Source organism: Wyeomyia smithii, chromosome 1 (genome assembly GCF_029784165.1).
Source record: "Wyeomyia smithii strain HCP4-BCI-WySm-NY-G18 chromosome 1, ASM2978416v1, whole genome shotgun sequence".
In the NCBI taxonomy this organism is placed as follows: domain Eukaryota; kingdom Metazoa; phylum Arthropoda; class Insecta; order Diptera; family Culicidae; genus Wyeomyia; species Wyeomyia smithii.
In genome coordinates this window covers 150,851,371-150,873,344 of record NC_073694.1, presented here as the reverse complement: position 1 = coordinate 150,873,344, position 21,974 = coordinate 150,851,371, and the positions used below count along the sequence as shown (strand labels likewise).

The 21,974-nt window shown below is 38.9% G+C and overlaps 1 protein-coding gene across 8 annotated transcripts in view; it reads right to left on the bottom strand.

The window, feature by feature from the left end:
* Positions 1-14,713, bottom strand: part of LOC129717511 (leucine zipper putative tumor suppressor 2 homolog) — a 69,712-nt gene extending 54,999 nt beyond the window's left edge. For 3 of the 8 annotated variants that reach the window (XM_055667473.1, XM_055667466.1, XM_055667472.1), the window contains exons 1-2: positions 14,558-14,713; positions 11,877-12,165 (exon numbers count right to left, since the gene is read on the bottom strand). Coding sequence is in view for 7 of the 8 variants with exons in the window: in XM_055667466.1 (XP_055523441.1) it covers positions 11,877-11,879 (3 nt within the window). In the remaining variant the exon portion in view is untranslated. Of the gene's footprint in view, positions 1-11,876; positions 12,229-14,349; positions 14,372-14,475 lie in introns of those variants that run through there. The other 5 variants (XM_055667467.1, XM_055667471.1, XM_055667468.1 and 2 more) reach the window with 5 other exon arrangements.
* Between the last annotated feature and the right edge of the window lie 7,261 nt (positions 14,714-21,974).

Sequence of the window (21,974 nt, the reverse complement as noted above, 5' to 3'; positions counted from 1 at the left end):
ACCTTAGCTAAAGAGTCAGCCTTTTCGTTACCCGGAATCGAGCAATGAGAAGGGACCCACGCTAAGGTAACCCGGTAATTTTTATCTGTTAAAGCACTTAAAAACCGCCGTATTTTCCCCAGGAAATACGGGGTGTGCTTCACAGGCTTCATTGATCGCAGAGCCTCAATGGCACTGAGACTATCTGTGAAGATGAAGTAGTGGTCTATGGGTAGGGTTTCGATGATTCCAAGAGAGTTCTGAATAGTAGCAAGTTCTGCGACGTACACGAAAGCAGGAGCATCGAGTTTGTAGGAGGCGGTAAAATTTTCGTGGAAAACACCGAAGCCAGTGGACTCATCTAGATTAGATCCGTCAGTGAAAAACCTTTTATCATAACTAACATGTTTAAACTTATTGGAAAAAATCTTAGGGATCTCTTGGGGTCGCAATTGATCCGGGATACCAGAAACTTATTAATTTATGTTTTACTTTGTTTTGCCGTGCAAATCATAAATAGCACTGACTGTCGAACTTGTTACTACAAACGCAAATCCTCAAACCCGTAACGGTTTGGCATCTAAGACCGTGAACAAAATCTGATTTTTTACGATTTTTAGTTTTAAGTTGAAAAATGATAATTTCAATAATTCATAATCATGAATCAAATTCCAACTTATCAGAGTGATGAATTCAATTCAAAGTTTATGAACTTTATCCTAAGTTTAATGAATTTTTATTGTAGTTTCATGAAATAAATTACTGACTTCATAAACCAAAACACGAATTCAAATATAATGTCTAATTTCATTCGTGGAACGCTAGATCACATAAATTATATTTTCAGTTTCGTGATCGATAAATCATGACATTAAGATTTAATGAACCAAAGTGAAGTTTCATAAATTAAATGTACACCCAGTCCGCACAAATGACATGTTGGTAACCTTTAAGAGAAGATTAATATTCGTATTAGGAATATGTTCTGTAAATGGTCAGGAATGCTGAAAAAGCGTCGAAATGGCGGGGCTTATACAATTTTCTGCATTTACATGTTTTCAACTGTGTGATATTTATAGGAGAAACCAGAAACGTTTCTAATTTTGTTTTAAGTTGTCATCGCGAGTCGTATTTTTATCAACACATTCATGAATATTTTTCGTGACAAAGTTCTAAAATAAAATATACTGTTCGTGACCAACTCCCGAACATTGCTATTTAATTTTTTTTAATTTTTTTTTAGAAATGATTGAACGTGTAAATATTAGCAATAACATAGAGCAAGTTGAATTTGCGATGAATGCCAAAAGTTATTTTCAAATGCAATCCCATTTTCATGGAGAAAGTATGTCGCCTACCCCTTAAAATTTTCGCGCGCCTTCCCAAAAATTAGGTCTTAGATACTATTCGTAAAATTATAAATATTTTAGAAACACATTTATTGTTTTTTTAAGCGTCTGTCTGTTAATGGATCACTCTTGTTGTAATTTTGTTACAAAATATATGAAAATTATCAAGGAAAACTTCTAGATCATGTTATGGTTTAATTTTATAATATATGTACTACTTTCGTCAAGCATTGCCTCCAGCCTCCAGCCAACAAACTTTAGGTGCTCGTCACCAATTCTTGGTGACTTTCGTGAAAAAATGCATTCCTCTTAATAACGGTTATGGATCATTTCTTTATTCTTCAATAAACATCAATTAATACGGGGACTCTTTTGAGACTTATCGAACGTTAGTTTCATGAACTATGTGACTTTATTAATTTCGACTAATCGTTTCGAAGCTACCTGATTAAAAAGGATAGTTACTAAAATTCCGCGAAATTTCTGAAAAGACCACATATTCATAACAACATTTGACATATTCTTTACAAAAGTCACGGTGACTAATAAGTAACATTTGTTGATTGAAGCCCGATGTTCACTTTTTCTGATATTTATTTAAACTAGAAGAGATGATTACCAAAATCACTGCGACGATGTTAATAACCTATAAGTTTTTTTTCAAAAGGTCACAAATTCTATTGAACAAAACTTGAGAAAAATTCTATTGAAGTATCTTGAGATGGAGCTATGCGTATTTCTAGACATTGAAGGCGCTTACAATACATCCTATGTTTCAATCCATACAGCTCTTCTGAATAGAAGAGTTGACAACACTACAATGAGCTGGATTCAGAATATGCTCTTGAGCAGAGAAATGACAGCTATATTGGGAGATGCTTCGATCACGGTCACAGAGACGAAAGACTGCCTACAAGGGAGAGTCCTTTCTCCCTCGGATTTATCCTATGACATATAGTTCGAATTCCGTTTAGCGGGAGGTCTCAAAAGGTTCGTCTTCTCGAAAAAAACTCAATTGTGCAGCATCCTCTTTTCCCAGAACTTGGTATAACTAGAAATTTCTATTCCCGCAGACAGACAGACATCCAATGTCTTCCGTTGCACATAGTCTGAAATAGTAGTTTTATCCGACATTCGTTCGCCGAAAAAAGTGGTGATACTGGACACCTTGTCTCCCGTGAGAGAAACAACGAAAAAATGTCTCAGAAAAGTATGAATCGTCGAGATCTTGTGTTTATTTCGAGCTGTTGAGCCTTGCCGCTAAATGAACTTTGAAGGTTGCCCTTATATTCTTCTGGTACCCTTATAGACAGTGATGCATAACTCTAAAGTTGGAAAGAAATTTCACGATCGAAAGTTCTGGAGGGGGGGTTAAATCCTAAATCCTAACTTAAAAGATTCACACTAACATAGCTGTGTTTGGCAAAACTTCAGAAGACCAATAATTCAAGGGACCGAAGAGAACTTCAATTTGAGCCATCTCATGTCAAATGACCTATCGTCAAATATCATCAACCTTTTTTGATTTGAATGAAACTTTAAATCAGTGCTGATAAAAATATATTTTATTAGCGACATTTTTCGAATATTGCAATTTATATTTTCCAATTTTTACTTCCAATGAACGCAGCACCCTTTCAGGTAAACCAATATCGCACGCTAGCCTGGGGGCTAATGCGGTCTCGATCAACTAGATTAGTTAAGAGAATTCGGTATCGATATTGTTTTCGGCACATTTTGCATGTTGTAGGATAAGTACAACGCTACACCGTGCCCCAGTGCTGAGTCGAGAAAATTTTCAGCTTGAAAAATTCCTCGACCTGATCGGGAACCGAGCCCGATATCACAACCGTGTGGGAGAGCTAGCCGACCGACATCGCTAACCAACAGAACCACGGGGACCTTTCAGGTACACTACGTTTTATCCTCGTAACGAACTGTCAGTCTGTGGTGAAATATTTCACACGCATCGTTTACGGTCACGCAATTCAGCAAAGTAAAATATTTCCTTGTCATGCTAACACTAATGTTTATGTTAGCTATTTCCTTTTTTTCATGCAAAAGCGCTCAAAAGTATCAGCCCTGCTTTGGACATATATTTGACTCAGCAAACTGAGTATTTTCTGCGGGTGTAAAATTACTTTAAACTGAAGAGTAGTTTTCTAAAATGACGAATACATATTAGTATCCGCTTTATTTAAAGACTTATAGTTTAGAAACCTTTAGTTGCATAGAAAAATTAGTAAGGAAGAAAACTCATTTAAGTCTGTGAAAAAATGCTCAAAAAGCACACAGTGCAACAAAAATTGACTTTTTTTTCTGCCTTGGCTTCTATGTATAATATTTTTGTGTATTTTTATGCAAAACTAAATTTCCCAGAGTTTGACCATATTTCAACTTAAGGGGCAACAAAGGCGCCATTTTGAATTTTTGAGAAACCGGTAGTTTTTGATGTTTTTTCGACGCCATTTTGTTTTGAGACCGAATATCAAAATTCTAAGAGCATCTTTTTACCCATCTTTTGAAAAAAAAAACAGATCTTAAATCGGACAAAAAACTGAGCTCAAAACGGTGATTCTACGAAACCGGTTTTGGCATGGTTTTAGTATATTTCACAAAGCAAAATTATATCGATTATTTCTGAGCATTAAAGGTAATTCGCTAATATCTTGAAGTGGTAGTCAAATTATATCTTGTTTTGAGTAAAAAAGTCTCAGAAATCGAATGGTAGGTGGCACTGTGTAATCTTTTATGTTTTTCCAGTTTAAGCTCAAAGGCCACATCTTTGTTGCCCAGTATTATTCTTCAGAAAAATTATCTGAGATATCTATATCCTGGACTTTTTACCTAAAATTATAACTTAACCCTCTAGTGCCCAAGTTTTCTGAAGTATTTATTAACGCTTTTTAGATGTTTGACTGAAGCCCTGAGGATAAAAATCAACCTAGTTGGTTTCAAAATATGATTTTTTCTCAGTGTATTTTTTTTACAGAGCTTTATCATTTTCCTACTACTCGTTCCTAGAAAGTTTTTTCTATACAACTAAATGTTTCAGAGTTAGAATGCTTTAAATAAAGTGTATACTAAAATAAATATGCCTTTGTAACGATAATATTAAAAGTTTATCCAGGAAAGAACGTTTTGAGTGGCATAAATCAATTTTTCATTCAATTTCGTTATGACTACTTGCGAGTTTTCTCGATTCTACGTCAAAATGACAATTTCCTTGGTATTAAACCATTCGCGAAAAGTTCTTTTACTTATGCAGTATTCACCATAAGTTTCAGCAATTTTTCGACATGCCTCGGCTGCAGATTTTTTAGAATTGAAAGCGAAATTTGAAGCGGGATTCGAAGTCATTTTCGCACAACAAAACAAAAGAATCTTATCGAGAATAATAACGATTTGCAGTTGTTAATTAATGCCTCATTTACGATTAGCCGTTTCTGATGTGACCCTTTTTTTACCGACTATCAATGCTGGCACCAGTGATAAAAATGGCCATTTCCTACTTGACCAACTTGATTTACACAATTTGTTTAATTCATATAAAGACTGGTGTGAAAAAAAATTTATTAAGCAATTGTTGTTTTATACCCTAAAATTAATACTTTTGAACCACAACGTTCTTCACTTACACATATACCGTTGTGCGTTTACGTAATCAAACAATTGCAGTGCTGCCAAATTCTACATAACTTGTTTGCTTTAGCAAAATAATGAGTTTTAGTTTTGATGCATACATTTCAGAAATCAGGACTGAGTTATTTTAATCAATCAAGATATTTTATACATACAGCAACTCGAAGCATTTCGATTCGTTCCTTTGATAACTCTGGTTGAAATAAATTAAAACAGTTCCCCTCAAAAGATTATAGCACAGACAAACAAACGTACCATCAAACTTACTTTCGTGGATGCGGAATATTCCCGCCGCCGGTGGTGGCGCTGATGTGCTTTTTCCTTTTGAACTCAGTTGACACTTGTCGCGCGCCGTGCTACTAAAACAGCAGAAAGACTGAAAGTTTATCTCCGTGCGGAAAATGTCCAGTAGGTGTCGCACAAGTTAGTCGGAACCATAACTTTCTTAGAATTTTATATGAAGTGGTACGTTTGTTTGTCTGTGATAATAGCTTTTTAACCATTCCTGTGAATCTTCGTGTTCCTAGTGATTGTAGAAGTGTCTGAAACGGCCGCAGCGTTATTGATCGCCGGGTTCGCCGTTTTTATGTTTGCTTGCGGGAAAAATTATTAATGTCTATGAAAAAGTTATCTTTGCTAGGGGCACCGAAATTCACAGGAATGGTTAAAATGTAATGATCTTTAATTTTTTCCAGTTTGAGGTCTAGGAAAAAACCTGTGTTTACCAGTGTTATCTTTAACACAGGAAAAATAAATGAGAATTCATTTAAGGGGAAATTACGATTTGTAAAATTTCATCTCATCATGACTCATGAACTTTAAAAAAAATACTGGAAAACAAAAGTTATATTTTTCATTACTTTTTACCTGAAAACAACGTCAAGTTTTCCATAACGTCATTTTTGGATTCTAGGTTATGATTTTTTAACAGACTATATTGAAAAGTCGGAGTTTTCTTAGACGAAAATAAAAACTTTCATAAGAGAATACGATGTATTCTTTCGACATGATGAAACAATTCATAGTTAGATCATACCAAAAATATTTGGCCTATTCGAAACCATGAAAAAACTTGTTTAGATTTGCGTTAAACAGAGATTGAAATAAAGAAGCATTGATCCCTCATACCAATCTTTATATCTGATTCTAATCGCAACTTCTTGAAACATGATGCTGTTGATGAGTTCAAAGTGAGAGAAAGAGAAACTATAAATGTGGAGAGTAAAAAAGTAAGCAAGAATAGCACAATATACCTGCACGGTTAACGAACTACACTACTAAAAATCGTCTTGAAGCTCAACTTATGAACTTCGGATAGTAGCTTGGGTTGTACTATATGTACACTCTGGAGCAATGACATGCATACAGCACTAAGAAATCAGAGCCTTCAAGGCCAGATATTTTAGGCAATAAAACACAAGCAGTGCTTTAACCACAAGACACCTTTCTAGTTGAAATCCCAAATTCAATAATCGTCCTATAGTTAATCTATGCATTGTTGTTTTTACATTTTAAATACTTTGAGTATCTGTGAATAACCGTGTAGCAAGTCTGCAGTGGAGTCGGTGCGAAATCCAGCCGGCACGTCGCTTTCTGCGGGTCAGGGTTTATTGGCTTTTTCGGACGCCGCTATAGTTTGCGATACTATCTATGAAAATGAGGTGAAGCGAAAGGTTACAGGCTTTTATGAGCTTTTTAAGTACTAAGAAGCCATAAAAGATTGTGTGAGTTCTGAGGTGCTGGGTACAGCTCACGGTAAAGCTCCCTGTGAGCGTCTGTTACCCACGAAAGTAAATTTCTGAAAAATGGGCCAACGTAAACTCGCTCGTAGGTAATAACAATTAAGTATGGTGCCATTAATAGAAGGTCCATAGAAATGAGTCTGGTGACAATAAATGAATTTGTATTACACAAGCGAGCTCTAAGTTGGCTGTTAATGAAGGTTTTTTTTCGTTGACCATTGATCTTAGTCTAAATCTCAATAGACATTGTTTTGACATAGTAGAAAACATAGTAAACAATCACAACAACTAAACGTTATCTATGAGCTGTCGTGAACTTAGGGGCCATCCACATACCACGTGGACAGCTTTGGGTGGGAGGCGGGTCTGGGCAATGTCCACGGTCCATACAATTTTTTAGAATTTATATGAACAGCTGTCCACGGAGGGGGAGAGGGAGGTCAAAATCGTTAAAAATCTGTCCACATGGTATGTGGATGGCCCCTTAGATATTCTAAGGCAAAACAAGTCGCAGGACGCTACACCTGACTTTTGTGACGTCCTCGAGCTGAGAAAAAAATGCCTGAGTGAGTGGTACAGCATGATACGGTTGGCCTAACTCGTCGATGGTTTCGACACGTTGGTTGAAGACAGAACGCAATCTGTCCTATGTGCACCAATAGCCACAAAACGGCACCCAAAGATAGCTTCACGTGTCGTGACGATAAGTCTGAGAGCACGATTATGCGAAATGGCTTTTTTCGGCCGCCCGAGGAGAAAATAAACAAACTGTTATTCGTCCGTTGAACTTGCTTTCTCTTGCTGGGGATGAGGCACAACATGAAGCAGCAGAAATTTTAGCGCGTCCCCCGATAATACCTGGGCAAACAGGTCTATGGAGGATGTCAGACGGAACTGTCACAATACAACGCCATCCCTCGATTTTGTGTTGCAACGATGCCTTTGACCAGGCCGTAACGCGAGAACAGACCTAAATTAAAACTGACCAACTCGTACTTTAGAGGAAAAATGCAATGTAGTTAAAATTAAAAAAAAAACATCTTGATTAGAGCATGAGCGCCAAAGAATGCATGCTCTTGAATAATTTTCCCATACCGCGAGGTAAATCTCATCTTCGCCGCCGCCACAAATAAAAAATAACATCTGAGATGCTGTGCAACGGGCTACAATGAATTTACAGAAGAGGAAAAAAATATAGTTATGAGTTCGTGGTCCAGCCAGCCTCAGTGAGGTTTTCTTTCTTTTTTGTGGCCATTAGCCGAGAGATGAATGTTCTACTCTTCTCCATCGGAATCAGCAAAAAATTCTCAAGAGTTGCCTCAGGTATCGAATAACTACGGGAACTAATTTCGACCATTGACGACGTCTGCAACAGATGGCGTGCATTAAGCAAAGTAGGCGCAACGCTGTAGTCAACGATGATCTCTTAATAATTTGTTCACACCAAGAACTTGCTAGGGGAAAGGATGGAAGTATAACCTAATAATTTCTATAGAGCATGCGCGTTCGGCCAAGCTATGATTTGTGGCTTACGCGACTGTGTACGAAAAAATAAAGTAAGCCAAGGCAAAGAAAATATTTAACGGATCTCTATTTACATTGTTGCTTCCTGTGATGAAGTACAGGGCGGCTTTGTACAATCAGTTTATTTGCTAGGAAGTGATCGACTGTAGAGAGAAAGATAAGGGAGTGACCTGAGTCTTCAGAGCCAAACTACCGACACAATTCCCTGATATCCCCGTACCGATAGGCGACAGACAGTATTCAGAGAGTATTCTGCACTTTAAGTTTTAGCTTTCATGTTTATGTTTTCGACCGCGTCTTTTTTCCGGCCTCCATGTTTAGTTTTTCGCTTTATTTGATTTCGTCACATAACCTAGTCTTTCGGAGTGTTCATAATTGCGAAATAATATTGAAATTAATGCGCGATATCTACGATATCTTTAAGTTTCTTACGGTTTCTTCTCCCATTCACCCTTTTGTCAGGGTCAAAAGTGTACCTTCCACAACGGGACAATGCACCGCAAGCCCACAAATACTGCACGCTATGATTCGGACCACCCGTCAAACGAAAACGAAAAGCATCATTAAGAAGACAAGAAAAAAGGAAGATAAGCATCATTCGTCTAGAGCGTCCCCTTTCGCCCCGAACGTTCCCGGATTGATGAGTCCTTCCAGCGTTTTGTCTATAGAGAAATATGTGTCTAAGAGCTTCGAAACGCCTCAATTTATTGATTAGATTTATTGATCTTCTCGGTGATCACGACTTGTTCCCTTTTCAGACGGCTGCCAACAATGGCAACGGAGTGGAGCCAAAGTTCAAGCCATTGTTGCTCTTCGAGTGTCGAAAGAATGCTGTATACTTTAGGCATAGGAAAAACCCGTTGGAAAGTTTGTCTAACGGTAAAAAATGACACTAGCCAATAGCTCTGAGAAGCTATAGTTACAGCTTAGATATTGCACTGCAATCTATTAGACCGTTGAAATTGATTTTCATGTCATATTTTCACCAATAACATCGCGTTGAACAATAAACAAATTACATTTTTAGAAGCAATCATCAAATCATCAAAAATTCATTCAAATATGTCGTTTCATCTGATCATAGAATTTTTTTCATGTTCGAAACAGGGTTAATCACAATCGAAACAAAATTTGTATCATAATCGGACCAGCCGTTTTATTTCAGATTCAAACTCGAGAAGTTCTTCAGGTGTGGACTATTTGGTTGTCTAAAACTCTTCCTAACATTTCAAAATGTGTACTATAAAGGAAAAAAGTTTTACTTTTCCATGAATTGTACTTACGTGAAATCCAAAATTATTTCAAGCACAGGCAAAGGGAAAAGGTGAGGTCTCAGAAGTTAGCTGTTCCAATTTTGTGCTGTGCCGATCATGATACGAAACAGGCTTTCGTATTTCACCAATAGTTCCAACTTTAAAGCGAATCTTTTGCACAAAAAGTGCTGCTACATAACATTCAAATGTTATAGAAGCATTTTACGGAAAAATATACTGCTATCCTTGAATATTTGATTTCATTATCACTGCTTGCAAACAAGGTTTGATAGCATTTGTAAGGGCAAATTGGGCTCAAGAAGAAACAGCTTACTTTAACAATCCTAATGAAACTTTCTGTACAGTATCAGACGAAGTTATTTGATCTTCTGCTGAATGTTTAATGTATTCCGATCATGATAGATTACCTTAAGTTCAAAAATTTGCCTCTCATTAATCGTGCTATAATCTCTTCTGTTTTAGTTTGAGGTTATGATGACAATTGCAGAAAATCTTTAAAATTTTAAAAATTACCTCAGGAAACAGCATCAAAATTTATCACTGCGAGCATAAACTATGTTCGCATGGATTAGATCAGAACTAAAAACTAATTTATAATTCTAGATTGATTTAAATTTTTGGTTCTTCTTATTTTTTCACTATGAATGAATAAGAAAAGCCAAAATTAAAATCAATCTAGAATTATTAATTAGTTAGTAGTAGTAAGTTGAAGTACGGTAAATTGTGATCTAATTTATGTGGGCACAGTTTATGTTACCAGTGATACATTTTGATACTGTTTCGTAAGGTAATTTTTCAAATGGTTAAAATTTTCTTCAATTATCATCATAACCTCAAACGTATACAGACCATTTGACATGTTTTTGCATAATGATTGTTGATGATTATTGACTTGTCACAAACCAATTGCTTTATTTTACAAAACTCAGTCAAGTTGCATAAACAAGCTTATTTATCGTTTTCAATAGTTTCACATTGTTTTAAATGTCTTTTTCAGCTTTGAAAAGAATAACAATGCATGTCTCGAATCGAAATGCGTTTCGATTTTACGCACCTGATAACGGGATGATTGATGATTTTATGATAAATTTATGAATTTATTAGGTAAATTATTTATTTCCATCCAACTCCATGGTCTTCATGAAATGTGTGTGTATAATAATAAATATGATTCTATGATGTTATGATGTTATGATGTTATGATTTTATGATTTTATGGTTTTATGGTTTTATGATTTTATGATTTTATGATTTTATGATTTTATAATTTTATGATTTCATGATTTCATGATTTTATGATTTTATGATTTTATGATTTTATGATTTTATGATTTTATGATTTTATGATTTTATGATTTTATGATTTTATGATTTTATGATTTTATGATTTTATGATTTTATGATTTTATGATTTTATGATTTTATGATTTTATGATTTTATGATTTTATGATTTTATGATTTTATGATTTTATGATTTTATGATTTTATGATTTTATGATTTCATTATTTCATGATTTCATGATTTTATGATTTTATGATTTTATGATTTTATGATTTTATGATTTTATGATTTTATGATTTTATGATTTTATGATTTTATGATTTTATGATTTTATGATTTTATGATTTTATGATTTTATGATTTTATGATTTTATGATTTTATGATTTTATGATTTTATGATTTTATGATTTTATGATTTTATGATTTTATGATTTTATGATTTTATGATTTTATGATTTTATGATTTTATGATTTTATGATTTTATGATTTTATGATTTTATGATTTTATGATGTTATGATTTTATGATTTTATGATTTTATGATTTTATGATTTAATGATTTAATGATTTTATGATTTTATGATTTCATGATTTTATGATTTTATGATTTTATGATTTTATGATTTTATGATTTTATGATTTTATGATTTTATGATTTTATGATTTTATGATTTTATGATTTTATGATTTTATGATTTTATGATTTTATGATTTTATGATTTTATGATTTTATGATTTTATGATTTTATGATTTTATGATTTTATGATTTTATGATTTTATGATTTTATGATTTTATGATTTTATGATTTTATGATTTTATGATTTTATGATTTTATGATTTTATGATTTTATGATTTTATGATTTTATGATTTTATGATTTTATTATTTTGGGATTTCATAATGCTATGATGTTATGATTTTATGATTTTTTGATTTTATGATTTTATGGTTATATGATTTTATGATTTTATGGTTTTATGATTTTGATTTTATGATAATTTTTTCGTATTTCTTTTTCTTTCTGGTGAAATTTCATATCATAGCAAAGTCTATTCACGAAAAAGTCTGTTAGGTACTCACCATCACACATGTCAGCTTCTACCATATCGACATAATCGACTCTCGCGGTTTTTTCCAGCTAGTGAGCTTTTTTCTGGCACCTGGTCTTTTTTCCACGCTCCTGAGCAGCCGAGGGATCAGTGTCGATGTACAGGCCCACACACGGTGGTCACAGGAGGCGATGATTCAGCGAGCCGGCAATCTGATACTTCTCCAGTCGGCGCACAAGTTGGTGCACTTTTTGTAGGTATTTCCAACACACAAACAAAACATTCATAAACACAGTTCGCTATGGACACAGTTTCTGAACCTTATAGAAAATGATCACACTAGGTTATAGACACGCGGGGAGGACATTCTACTACGTGAAAAGCTAGATGGTAGATGGGGTTTGATTGCAGATCGTTCGACGGCGGTTGTGCTTTTCTTGCGCAATTTTTCTACGCTGCTAGTGGAGGGGCCAGCGGGAGTGGGATTCAAATTGATTTATTCATCAGCTCAGCAATTCAAAGTATAATTTAATCATTTTTTTGTTCGAAGTACTGTACCGTAGTGGGCATTGTTATTGATGTTGGTTTGTATGTAGCTGCAGATAAATTGATTTTTGCTGCCGCATGTTGTCTGGTGTTTATTCAAGCGGAAAACAACCGTTGAAGAACGTTGGCTGCTGAGACGAGAATCTAATTCTATAATTACTTCTGTTCTCTCTGATCCAACCAAAGTTCCGCACCGGACACCAAGTACAATACTTGGCCGGGGAAAAACAATAGTAATAACAACGTAAACTATATAAATTACCGATTTCGAGCTTGCAGCCGACAAAATTCAGAGACCCAACAGACCATGGCAAAACGAAGTACTAGAGTGTAAGTTGGACAGAACCTTCAGCCTGTGGTACTCGTGTAAAATTGGTTTGCCGGTTTGGCTGCGTATTGTTTTGCTCCCTATCCGCTTTCAGGGTGTGATGCATGACTTGAGTCTGATAATTTACTCTTCGATAAATTCGCAAGTCATTAAATGTCGTTAAGTTCATGGTAGACTAAAGGTTGTCAACACTTGCTGTCTTAGTAAAGCGCTGATCGCTAACTTTCAGGTAGATCAGTTCATAGTTTATGTTCTACACCGTGATTGGTAATGAAATTGATCGTTCCTTACATAACAGAGTAATTACTCAAATAAGTAAACTATTCTTGTGGTTGAGTAGAGTGTGGAAGTTCAAATGCGGAACTTTTTTATATAAAAATAATTAGAAAGTCTATGTGTTCTATGCAGTAAAATAATTCGCAGTTCTAATACCTATATATACCTACGATTTGGAGAAAAATACACACAATATAAACGGCTCGTCAAGAGTCATCCAAGAATAGGTCTACAACTGTTAGAAAAGCTCTTCCCATTCACAAAAGAGTCACGGTTATATGGGTTTGAACAACATCGCAAATAGGGGAGAAGCAAAAACAGAACCCATGTACAACGAGATTCAAACAGGTGATATACGAGCTTGTGCAAACCGCATGTGAAGAAGAAAAGAGTAGAGATACCTAGGCACTTGAGGAAAAAAAAACAGACTGCGCCCTGCGCTTGGTTTCATGGGAGCGACCCCACATAGCACAAGCATGCAGTACTAATAGGAACCGGTGCTGAAAGGGGCGATTCTGTCGCAACCAGCTGATGTGCGTCGGCGCGTGTATTCCGGATTTCTGGATGAAAAACGGTTCGCTATATTAGTTCAATGGTAAAACTAGTGAAGAAACCGATGAACAAATCGTTCCTGTGTAATTTTCATACTCATTATTCGATTCAAAACATTTCAGCATTTCGCCACAGAATTCACTTCCTCCTTTCTCCCGATTTGACTGTGTAAACCAAGCAAGTTTTACACATTTTTGGCACTGAAAGTGAATTATCTCCAAGTCCATAAACGGAAAACTGGACTCGCCTTATTATTCCTTCATTTTCTGTTCTGCATTTTCAGTTTAACTTTTACGAATTTTTTATTTCGTAAACAACCCGCAAGCTGACCATTTCGTCAGTGCTTAAGCCGTGCTGTGTGTGCTGCGAACAGAAGAGGCAACTGCAGGCGGCGAGGTAGAACTGATTTTGAAATTCCGAACCGTGTCCGTCGCTCGGATTCCTTTTCCTCTGCCACATCGTAGTCTCGAAAAACTTTCGCATTGTGGTAGCTGTTATCGAGATAGTACCGGGCTGGACGGGGTGGGGAACTGACCCAAGAAGCTTATGAAAAAACGGAAATTTCCAAAGTGCAACGGACCGTATAATGGCACGGTATGTGCGCACATGCACAAAAGCATTGCCTTACACACTCGCGGGCTCGCGCGAGCGCCTGGTTTGGCAAGGAACGAACCGTCCCAAGTGAATGAATTTTGCTGCTTCCTTTTTCCACTCTCCGCACACTGGTCGAGCTTGAGATCCGCCTCTTCGGGGATCGTTAGCACCGTAGGCTAATTAAATTTAGTTCTGTACTTTGGCTTACTTCCTTATTGTTCCCGCCTTTGTTGCTGACTTTAACTTCTGAGGAGTCAACAAATGCGAAACAATCTGCAACCATGTAACTAGCAACTTTCTACCAGTGTCAAATTATCACAATTTTTGTCCGTACCCGTGTCTTTTGAATAGTTCACCAAAATATATCGAAAAGCCGGTATTTATCGAAATCAAATCACTTCAGCTATTACACATACCGTGGGGCAACCTCGCGACGAATTCACCATAAAAAAAGAACCCAGACGCCTCGCGTAGCGGCCAATCTGCGCACAAAAACAAAACGTGACCAACACTGGCAAGATTTGCGGCTAGACTGCTGCGCGAAAGACATTGATGTCAGATCCCAGCTGGACAATACTGCCGCGATCAGTGGTTCGATCACTGAGAAGCAGGTTCCTTGCACATTGTGGCACAGGTCACTTGGTTTTGAAAGTAACTCCCGCTCCGTACACTCGAAACGCGAGAGAATTGTACATCATAACGAGAGAGAAATTCTCTCATGGGTGTCTCTCAAGTCTGGCCAGCACATCGTTAGTGGCACGTCTTCTGGTATAAGGAAATTTACGTGATACTGTACTACACTAAACATCCTGCAGTCGCAAACTTAAAACACTAAAAAAACATTTTTATGGAAGCTTAATATATGAATATTTATTGATTGTCGGCAGTGAGACGTTTCAACGATAAAGATATTTTTTTTCTCATGTGTAGCACGGTAAGCGAGTATAACCTGAAAGATTTTCCAATTCAGAAGAAATCTCATACAATTTCAACCTAATTGTACTCAGAAGTTTAAAAAGTGTTTAACAGTTTTACTTTGTTATATGTGTATTACTCGCCGATTCTCAGTTTTTCATTTGATCACTCAAACACGAACGAAAAGTGGTCCAGGCAACGATTTTTGAGGGCAAATTTAGATCCAGAGCGTGATATAAGTATTTAAAAGAAAACTTGCTTCTACATAGTTGTTACATATGATGAGCCCTTCTTTCCATGTTATCAAATATTACTTTGTTACAAACAGCTTTTTTTGTATTACAGTCGATAAATATTGTGATTGATTGCACGATGTATACCATTCGAAAATACACGTCTACCGAAATGTTTTTTTTAAGGTATTCGGGATAGGAAAACGACATTTATATAAGCACTTAGATACTTCGGGTGGAAGATAATTTCCATGCGCGTCAATAGCATAAGACCGCGGGAAAGAAAGAGCAGCTCTCGTCTCGTTATGAGTTAAGGTAGCGCGCAATATCGTTCGATTCCGTTACTTACCATGGTGACACAAACTTTCCTTTCCATCGCAGTCGTGGAGATGCAGAGGTAAACTGGGTCTTCGACTACGAGGACTGTTACACCTCCTTCCTTACAATATCCTTACTCAACATACGGCCGTAAGGACATTGCCGGCGTCGTTATAGATCTATACAAAGCGGAAACTACTGTATTGTTGTACATTGAAGATGGTAAACTAATCCCAAGTTGCCATATACGTGGTCCTATGTGCAACTTCACTAGCTCAGATCCATCACGGAGCAGCAACTACGAAATGTGCGGTCGTTAAGCTCAGCTCAATAGTTTTTTTTATCTTTTAAAATAAACATTTGAAACAAAGGAACTTTTTTTTCTAACTTTTTAATCACATCAAAACTTTTAAACTTTCTGTGTTAAGAGATAGAGGAATGATTTATTCAGTAAAGTTGTAGAAAATTTAAAATTATGAAATTTCACTGATCAAACAAGATTCCTATCCTCATTAAGTACAAAGTCATAAAGTATTTTATATGAAAGTTAAGATATGGATCTCTGCGACCATTATTTTGATCTTTTGTGGTATACACTAAAGTCGCTTTTTACGCGGGGGATACGTGCGGCGTAAAAAAACGCGTAAATTCCGGAATCCGCGTAAAAAAACCGCCATAATCATGCAATCCGAGTGAAGAGTAACCGAAATCCGCATGAAATAATACCGCGTAAATTCCGATTCCGCGTAAAAAAACGCGTAAATTCCGGAATCCGCGTAAAATACCGCGTAAATTCCGGAATCCGCGTAAAAAAACGCGTAAATTCCGGAATCCGCGTAAAAAAGCTGCGTTATAAAAACCGCGTAAAAAGCGACCTTAATTTTATTTAACTTTTATTTGGAAGGAGGAACGATTACCGGAAGACTACATGCAAGGTATTGTGTGTCCCATCTACAAAAAAGGCTAGAGTGCTGCAATTACCGAGCAATCACACTGCTGAACACCCCCTACTCTCCTAAATACGTCGATTTGCGAAGCAGTTTGTGAGGCACTACCAGGTGGGATTAATGGACGCCCGCGTCACCACCGATGAGATATTCGCGGTTCGGCAGGTTACGCAGATGTGATGCGAACGTGCCCACACATCATGTAAATAATGGTTTTAAATCGACATACGACACAATCGATATTAGACCAGCTAGTGCAGATTATGCACGACAACAGATTTCCGGAGAAACTAAAGCGATTGGTCAAAAGGACGATGGATCGAGTGATGTGTGTGGTTCGAGTATCGTGGTCTCTTTCGAGTTCCTTTGAAACTCGAAAGGGGTTTGAGGCGTGGTTTCTCGTTCCCAGCACTGTTTAATACTGTACTGGAAGGTGTGATTAGCAGGGCGTGGTTCAAAACAAGTTGCACGATATTCCAAAAGTCAATTCTTATGTTTGGTTGCGCTGACGATATCGACATCGTGATTCAGACCTAGCTAAAGATAGCGGACACGAACATCGGACTGAAGGTCGAAGCCAAACGGATTGGACGAGATGCATCGAATCTCCCACCTTGGTGGTCGATGAGCTCTTGTATCTGGCCTCACTGGTGAGAAATTCATTCAAATTCAGAAATTCATCGGTACATTATGACAGGAAATCGCACATACTTTGATCTCAGGAGGACGCTCCTATCAAGTGGAATTCGCCGTCGCACCATGTTGACCATCTACAGGACACTGATCAGACCGGTAGTCCTCTACGGTCATGAGACGTGGACTATGTCTGTGAAGTACCAACGCGCCCGTACTGTTTACGAGCGTAAGGTGTTGCGTACCATCTTTGGTGTACATACTGCAAGTTGAGAACGGAACGTGGAAGAAGCGAATGCTCCACAAATTGCTAATATTGGCTGGTTGCAGTTTCGGATTGGCTTGTCGTAAAGATCAATCGATCCGTCAGGGACCATATGGAGAAATGAACTTCGAGCAAGGTAGATCGATCAGGTAGAAGACGACTTACGAACCCTACACGCACGGAAAACTTGTCGAATTGCAACTATGGACCGAGTGGAGTGAAGACGACTCTCAGGTCTCAGCTTGGGACTGTTTCCGAAGGTGAGCATGATTAAAAGTCATTCAAAAAGCAGAAAGTTCCCGAACAAACTCCAGAGCACCAAAATCGCACCAAGTCTAGAATTCGAAAGCTAAATGAGCGTTTTTTGGTATTTTGGTGATCTTCTCTTTTCTCTACAAAAGAAACTGTTGAAAGACTGTTTATGACAAATCTACTATGCAATTGCGGTTGGTAAATGGTTGGACACGTGTCACCTGAGACCCTATTGTGGTCATTCACCTCTGTCCAGCAACTCCTATCCCAACCTCCACGTGGTGCCGACCGGAATACGAGTAACCTTAGCGGAGATCGGGTAATCAACCCCCGGTGGAAACTTTGATCGTATGCTGACTGGGAAGGGGGAACGTACGCGGCTGTTTCCCCATGTTAGGGCCGGCGTACAACAGCGTCTGACCCGGAGCGGGCGGCTGAATCATGAAACGCGGTGTCTCGCCAGCTAAATCTAAGACGGCAACCCCGTCGCGAGACTAGCCATCGCCACCCTAGTAAGGTAGCATGGCAAAAACACTTTACTACGAATAATCAAGAAGAAGAAATGGACCGGATGAATCGGCAACGACCTAGGCGACGAAAAAAGGACACTGATTGGAAACTCGGAACATGGAACTGTAGATCGCTGAACATCCCGGGTGGCGACAGGATCCTACTGGATCAGTTGGAACCCCGTCACTTCGGCATCGTAGCGCTGCAGGAACTTTGTCGGAAAGGAGAAACTGTACGGAGGATGTGTGGCCGCAGGGCCCAGTACTACCAGAGCGGCGGCACAACAAATGAGCGGGGTACCGGCTTTATTGTGTTGGGCAAAATGCAAAGTCGTGTGATCAAGTGGCAGGCGATCAGCGACAGGTTGTGTGTATTGAGAATTAAAGGCCGGTTCTACAATTACTCCATCATCAATGTGCACTGCCCGCATGAAGGAAGACCCGATGGCGAAAAGGAAGCCTTCTACGCGCAGCTGGAGGACGTCTACGACGGCTAGTCGCAGCGGGACATCAAGATCGTCATCGGGGATATGAACGCTCAAATCGGAAGGGAAGACTTGTATAATCCGGTGATCGGACACGAAAGTCTGCACACCGAAACGAACAACAACGGCCAAAGATGTGTCAACTTTGCAGCTTCCCGAGGAATGGTAGTCCGAAGTACTGTTTTCCCCCGCAAGGACATCCACAAAGCCACTTGGAAATCACCTGACCAACAAACAACGAACCAAATGGACCATGTGCTCATCGAAGGACGATTTTTCTCGGACATCACCAACATACGCACCTACCGAGGTGCGGACATTGACTCGGACCACTACTTAGTGGCGGTTTGTATGCGCTCAAAACTGTCGACTGTCTACCAGTCACGACAGAGCCGATCCCCGCGGCTCAACATCAAGCAGCTACGGGACCCGCAAGCGTCGAAGTCTACGCACAACAGCTTGAAGCGGCACTACCCACGGCAGAGGAGCTCGGCGCAGCTTCTCTCGAAGATGGCTGGACCATGATCCGCACGGCCATTAGGGAATCCGCGACAACGACACTAGGAACAGAGGCGCCGAGTGGCAGAAACGACTGGTATGATGGGGAATGCCAGGCAGCGGTGTCAGAGAAAAACCGGACCTGGGTAAATTACCTGAGGGTAAGGACGAGAGAGAACCTGGTCAAATACAGACGGGCAAGGAACGACATGACCACGATCCTGAGACGTAAAAAGCGCCAGCAAGAAGATCGTGACCATGAAGAGCTAGAAGAGCTATTCACTGCTAATGAGACGCAAAAGTTCTACGAAAAGGTTAACCAATCCCGTAAAGGCTATGTGCCGCGAGCCGACTTTTGCAAGGATATGGAAGGTAACCTCATCACGAACGACAGCGAGGTGGTCGGCAGGTGGAAGCAGCACTTCGATGAACATCTGAATGGCGATGCAACAAACGGATACGGAACTGGAACGGACCTGGGAGTGCCAGCAGTAGATGACCGGGTATTAGCCCCCGATCTCCACGAAATTCAGCGGGAGATTGGGAGGCTGAAGAACAACAAAGCCACCGGCAAAGTCGGCCTGCCGGGCGAGCTCTACAAACATGGTAAAGTAACGCTTGCTAGAGCACTACACTGGGTCATTTCCAAGATCTGGGAAGAGGAAAAACTGCCGGAAAAGTGGATGGAGGGAGTCGTCTGCCCCATCTATAAGAAGGGCGACAAGCTGGAGTGCTGCAATTATCGTGGCATTACGCTTGTCATCGCTGCATATAAAATACTCTCCCAAGTTCTATTCCAACGTCTAACACCTTTAACAAAGAGGTTCGTGGGGCAGTACCAGGCGGGTTTCATGGGAGCCCGCGCAACCACGGACCAAATTTTTTCAATCCGACAGATTTTGCAAAAATGTCGTGAGTACAACGTGTCCACGCATCACATTTTTATCGACTTCAAGGCAGCCATACAGTTGATCGAGAACGGCTATGGCAGATCATGCACGGGACGAGGATATCTTCCCGGATAAACTGACGCGGCTGATCAAGGCTACCATGAACCGAGTGATGTGTTACGTGCGTGTCTCGGGGATGCTCTCGAGTCCCTTCGAGTCATGCCGAGGATTGAAACAAGGTGATGGACTCTCTTGTTTGCTTTTTAACATCGCCCTCGAATGTGTTATACGAAGTTGAAACTGTACAAAACACTAGTTAGACCGGTAGTCCTCTATGGGCTAGAGACGACAACGCTGCTCTCAGAGGACCTCAACGCCCTTGGAGTTTTCGAACGGAAGGTGCTGCGAACCATCTACGGTGGAGTACAGACTGAAGACGGAGAATGGCGTAGGCGCATGAACCATGAGCTGCACGCGCTGCTAGGAGAGATCCCCATTGCACATCTGATCAAAGTTAACAGATTGCGATGGGCCGGACACGTCGCAAGGATGCCGGACGACAACCCGGTTAAAACGACCCTTTTCAGTTACCCCTCCGGCACCAGAAACAGAGGAGCACAGCGTACACGATGGCTTGATCAGATGTGAAAGTGACCTACGAGTGATAAGACGCCTGGGAGCATGGCGCCATACAGCCCAGAACCGAGTTGAATGGAGACGACTTCTTGATACAGCACGAGCCACCTCGGCTCTAGCCTGCTAGGTAAGGTAAGACTATGCAATTGCTTTCCGGTAATTATGTTTGTAGAAAAAGACATCAGCGTACCAAAATGTCCCCAACTGAACTCCATATTCTATTTTCTCAGATTTATTCAAATAACTAAATATAGAAAATTTAAAAGACAATATAAAACCAAAATGCTCCTACAGATCTTTGAACAGGTGGTTTCATTAGCTGTACTGATAATTTTATTTTTCTAGCTGAACGAATTTAATTCGATACGACAATCCTAGTTGCATTCCGCGGTTGCAGTTGATATTAGGATTCCCACATTTATATTTGTATGTTTCAATTAAAAAGTTTTTTACATCAGCAACTGCAAGAAAATATTACCTTCCATTACCTTATTTTTAATTGAACAACACTATGCTAATGTTGTTTATCACTCTAGCCCGGTTTGTTTTTGAAGATAACAGAAGGCTTCCAAATATGGCATCTTCGTTGGTATCTTGAAGCCGATTAATGTTTTTCTGATTTTGCTTACTGATAAAATGTTGAAAATGACCTGAATTGAATGTAAACATCTTTATAGAATTCTATGTCAATTTTAAATTTTTTGTCATATACATTTTCGACTAAAAATGGTTTTAGGTATAAAGAGCATCACCTTACGAGAAGATATACGGTAATTTAAAGTTGTCTCGGTTTAGTCAAAAATCCTGTATCCTCGCGTACGTTTTATTGTTGCGGTGTTACATTGTCAAACTAAATAAGTTCGAATCACATTATGAATATCGTGGCGGATGTAATAAACTTGTAGACGCGGCACTTGTTCTGAAGAACCCGACATTAGCGCATTAGCGCATCGTTTACCAAAACGAACCCTGCTGTATACCTTCCCCTTTATCCAACATCCCAGTGGTTTCTCGTGGAAGTGCAGAGGTGTTCTCGGCTTCCAATAAAGCGAGTATCACGGCAACATCTTCCTATACAAGCTCCTTCTTTGACCTGCATTCGGATGCGGCCGGCGATGGTATTGCCTAATATAAAGATTTAGGTCACCTGTTTTTACACATTGAGGATGCATGTTGGTCCCAAACATCATCTGTTGGTTCTTTGTGTAATTACAGCTAATCTGGCAATAACGGAGTAGCAACCGCGGGCGGT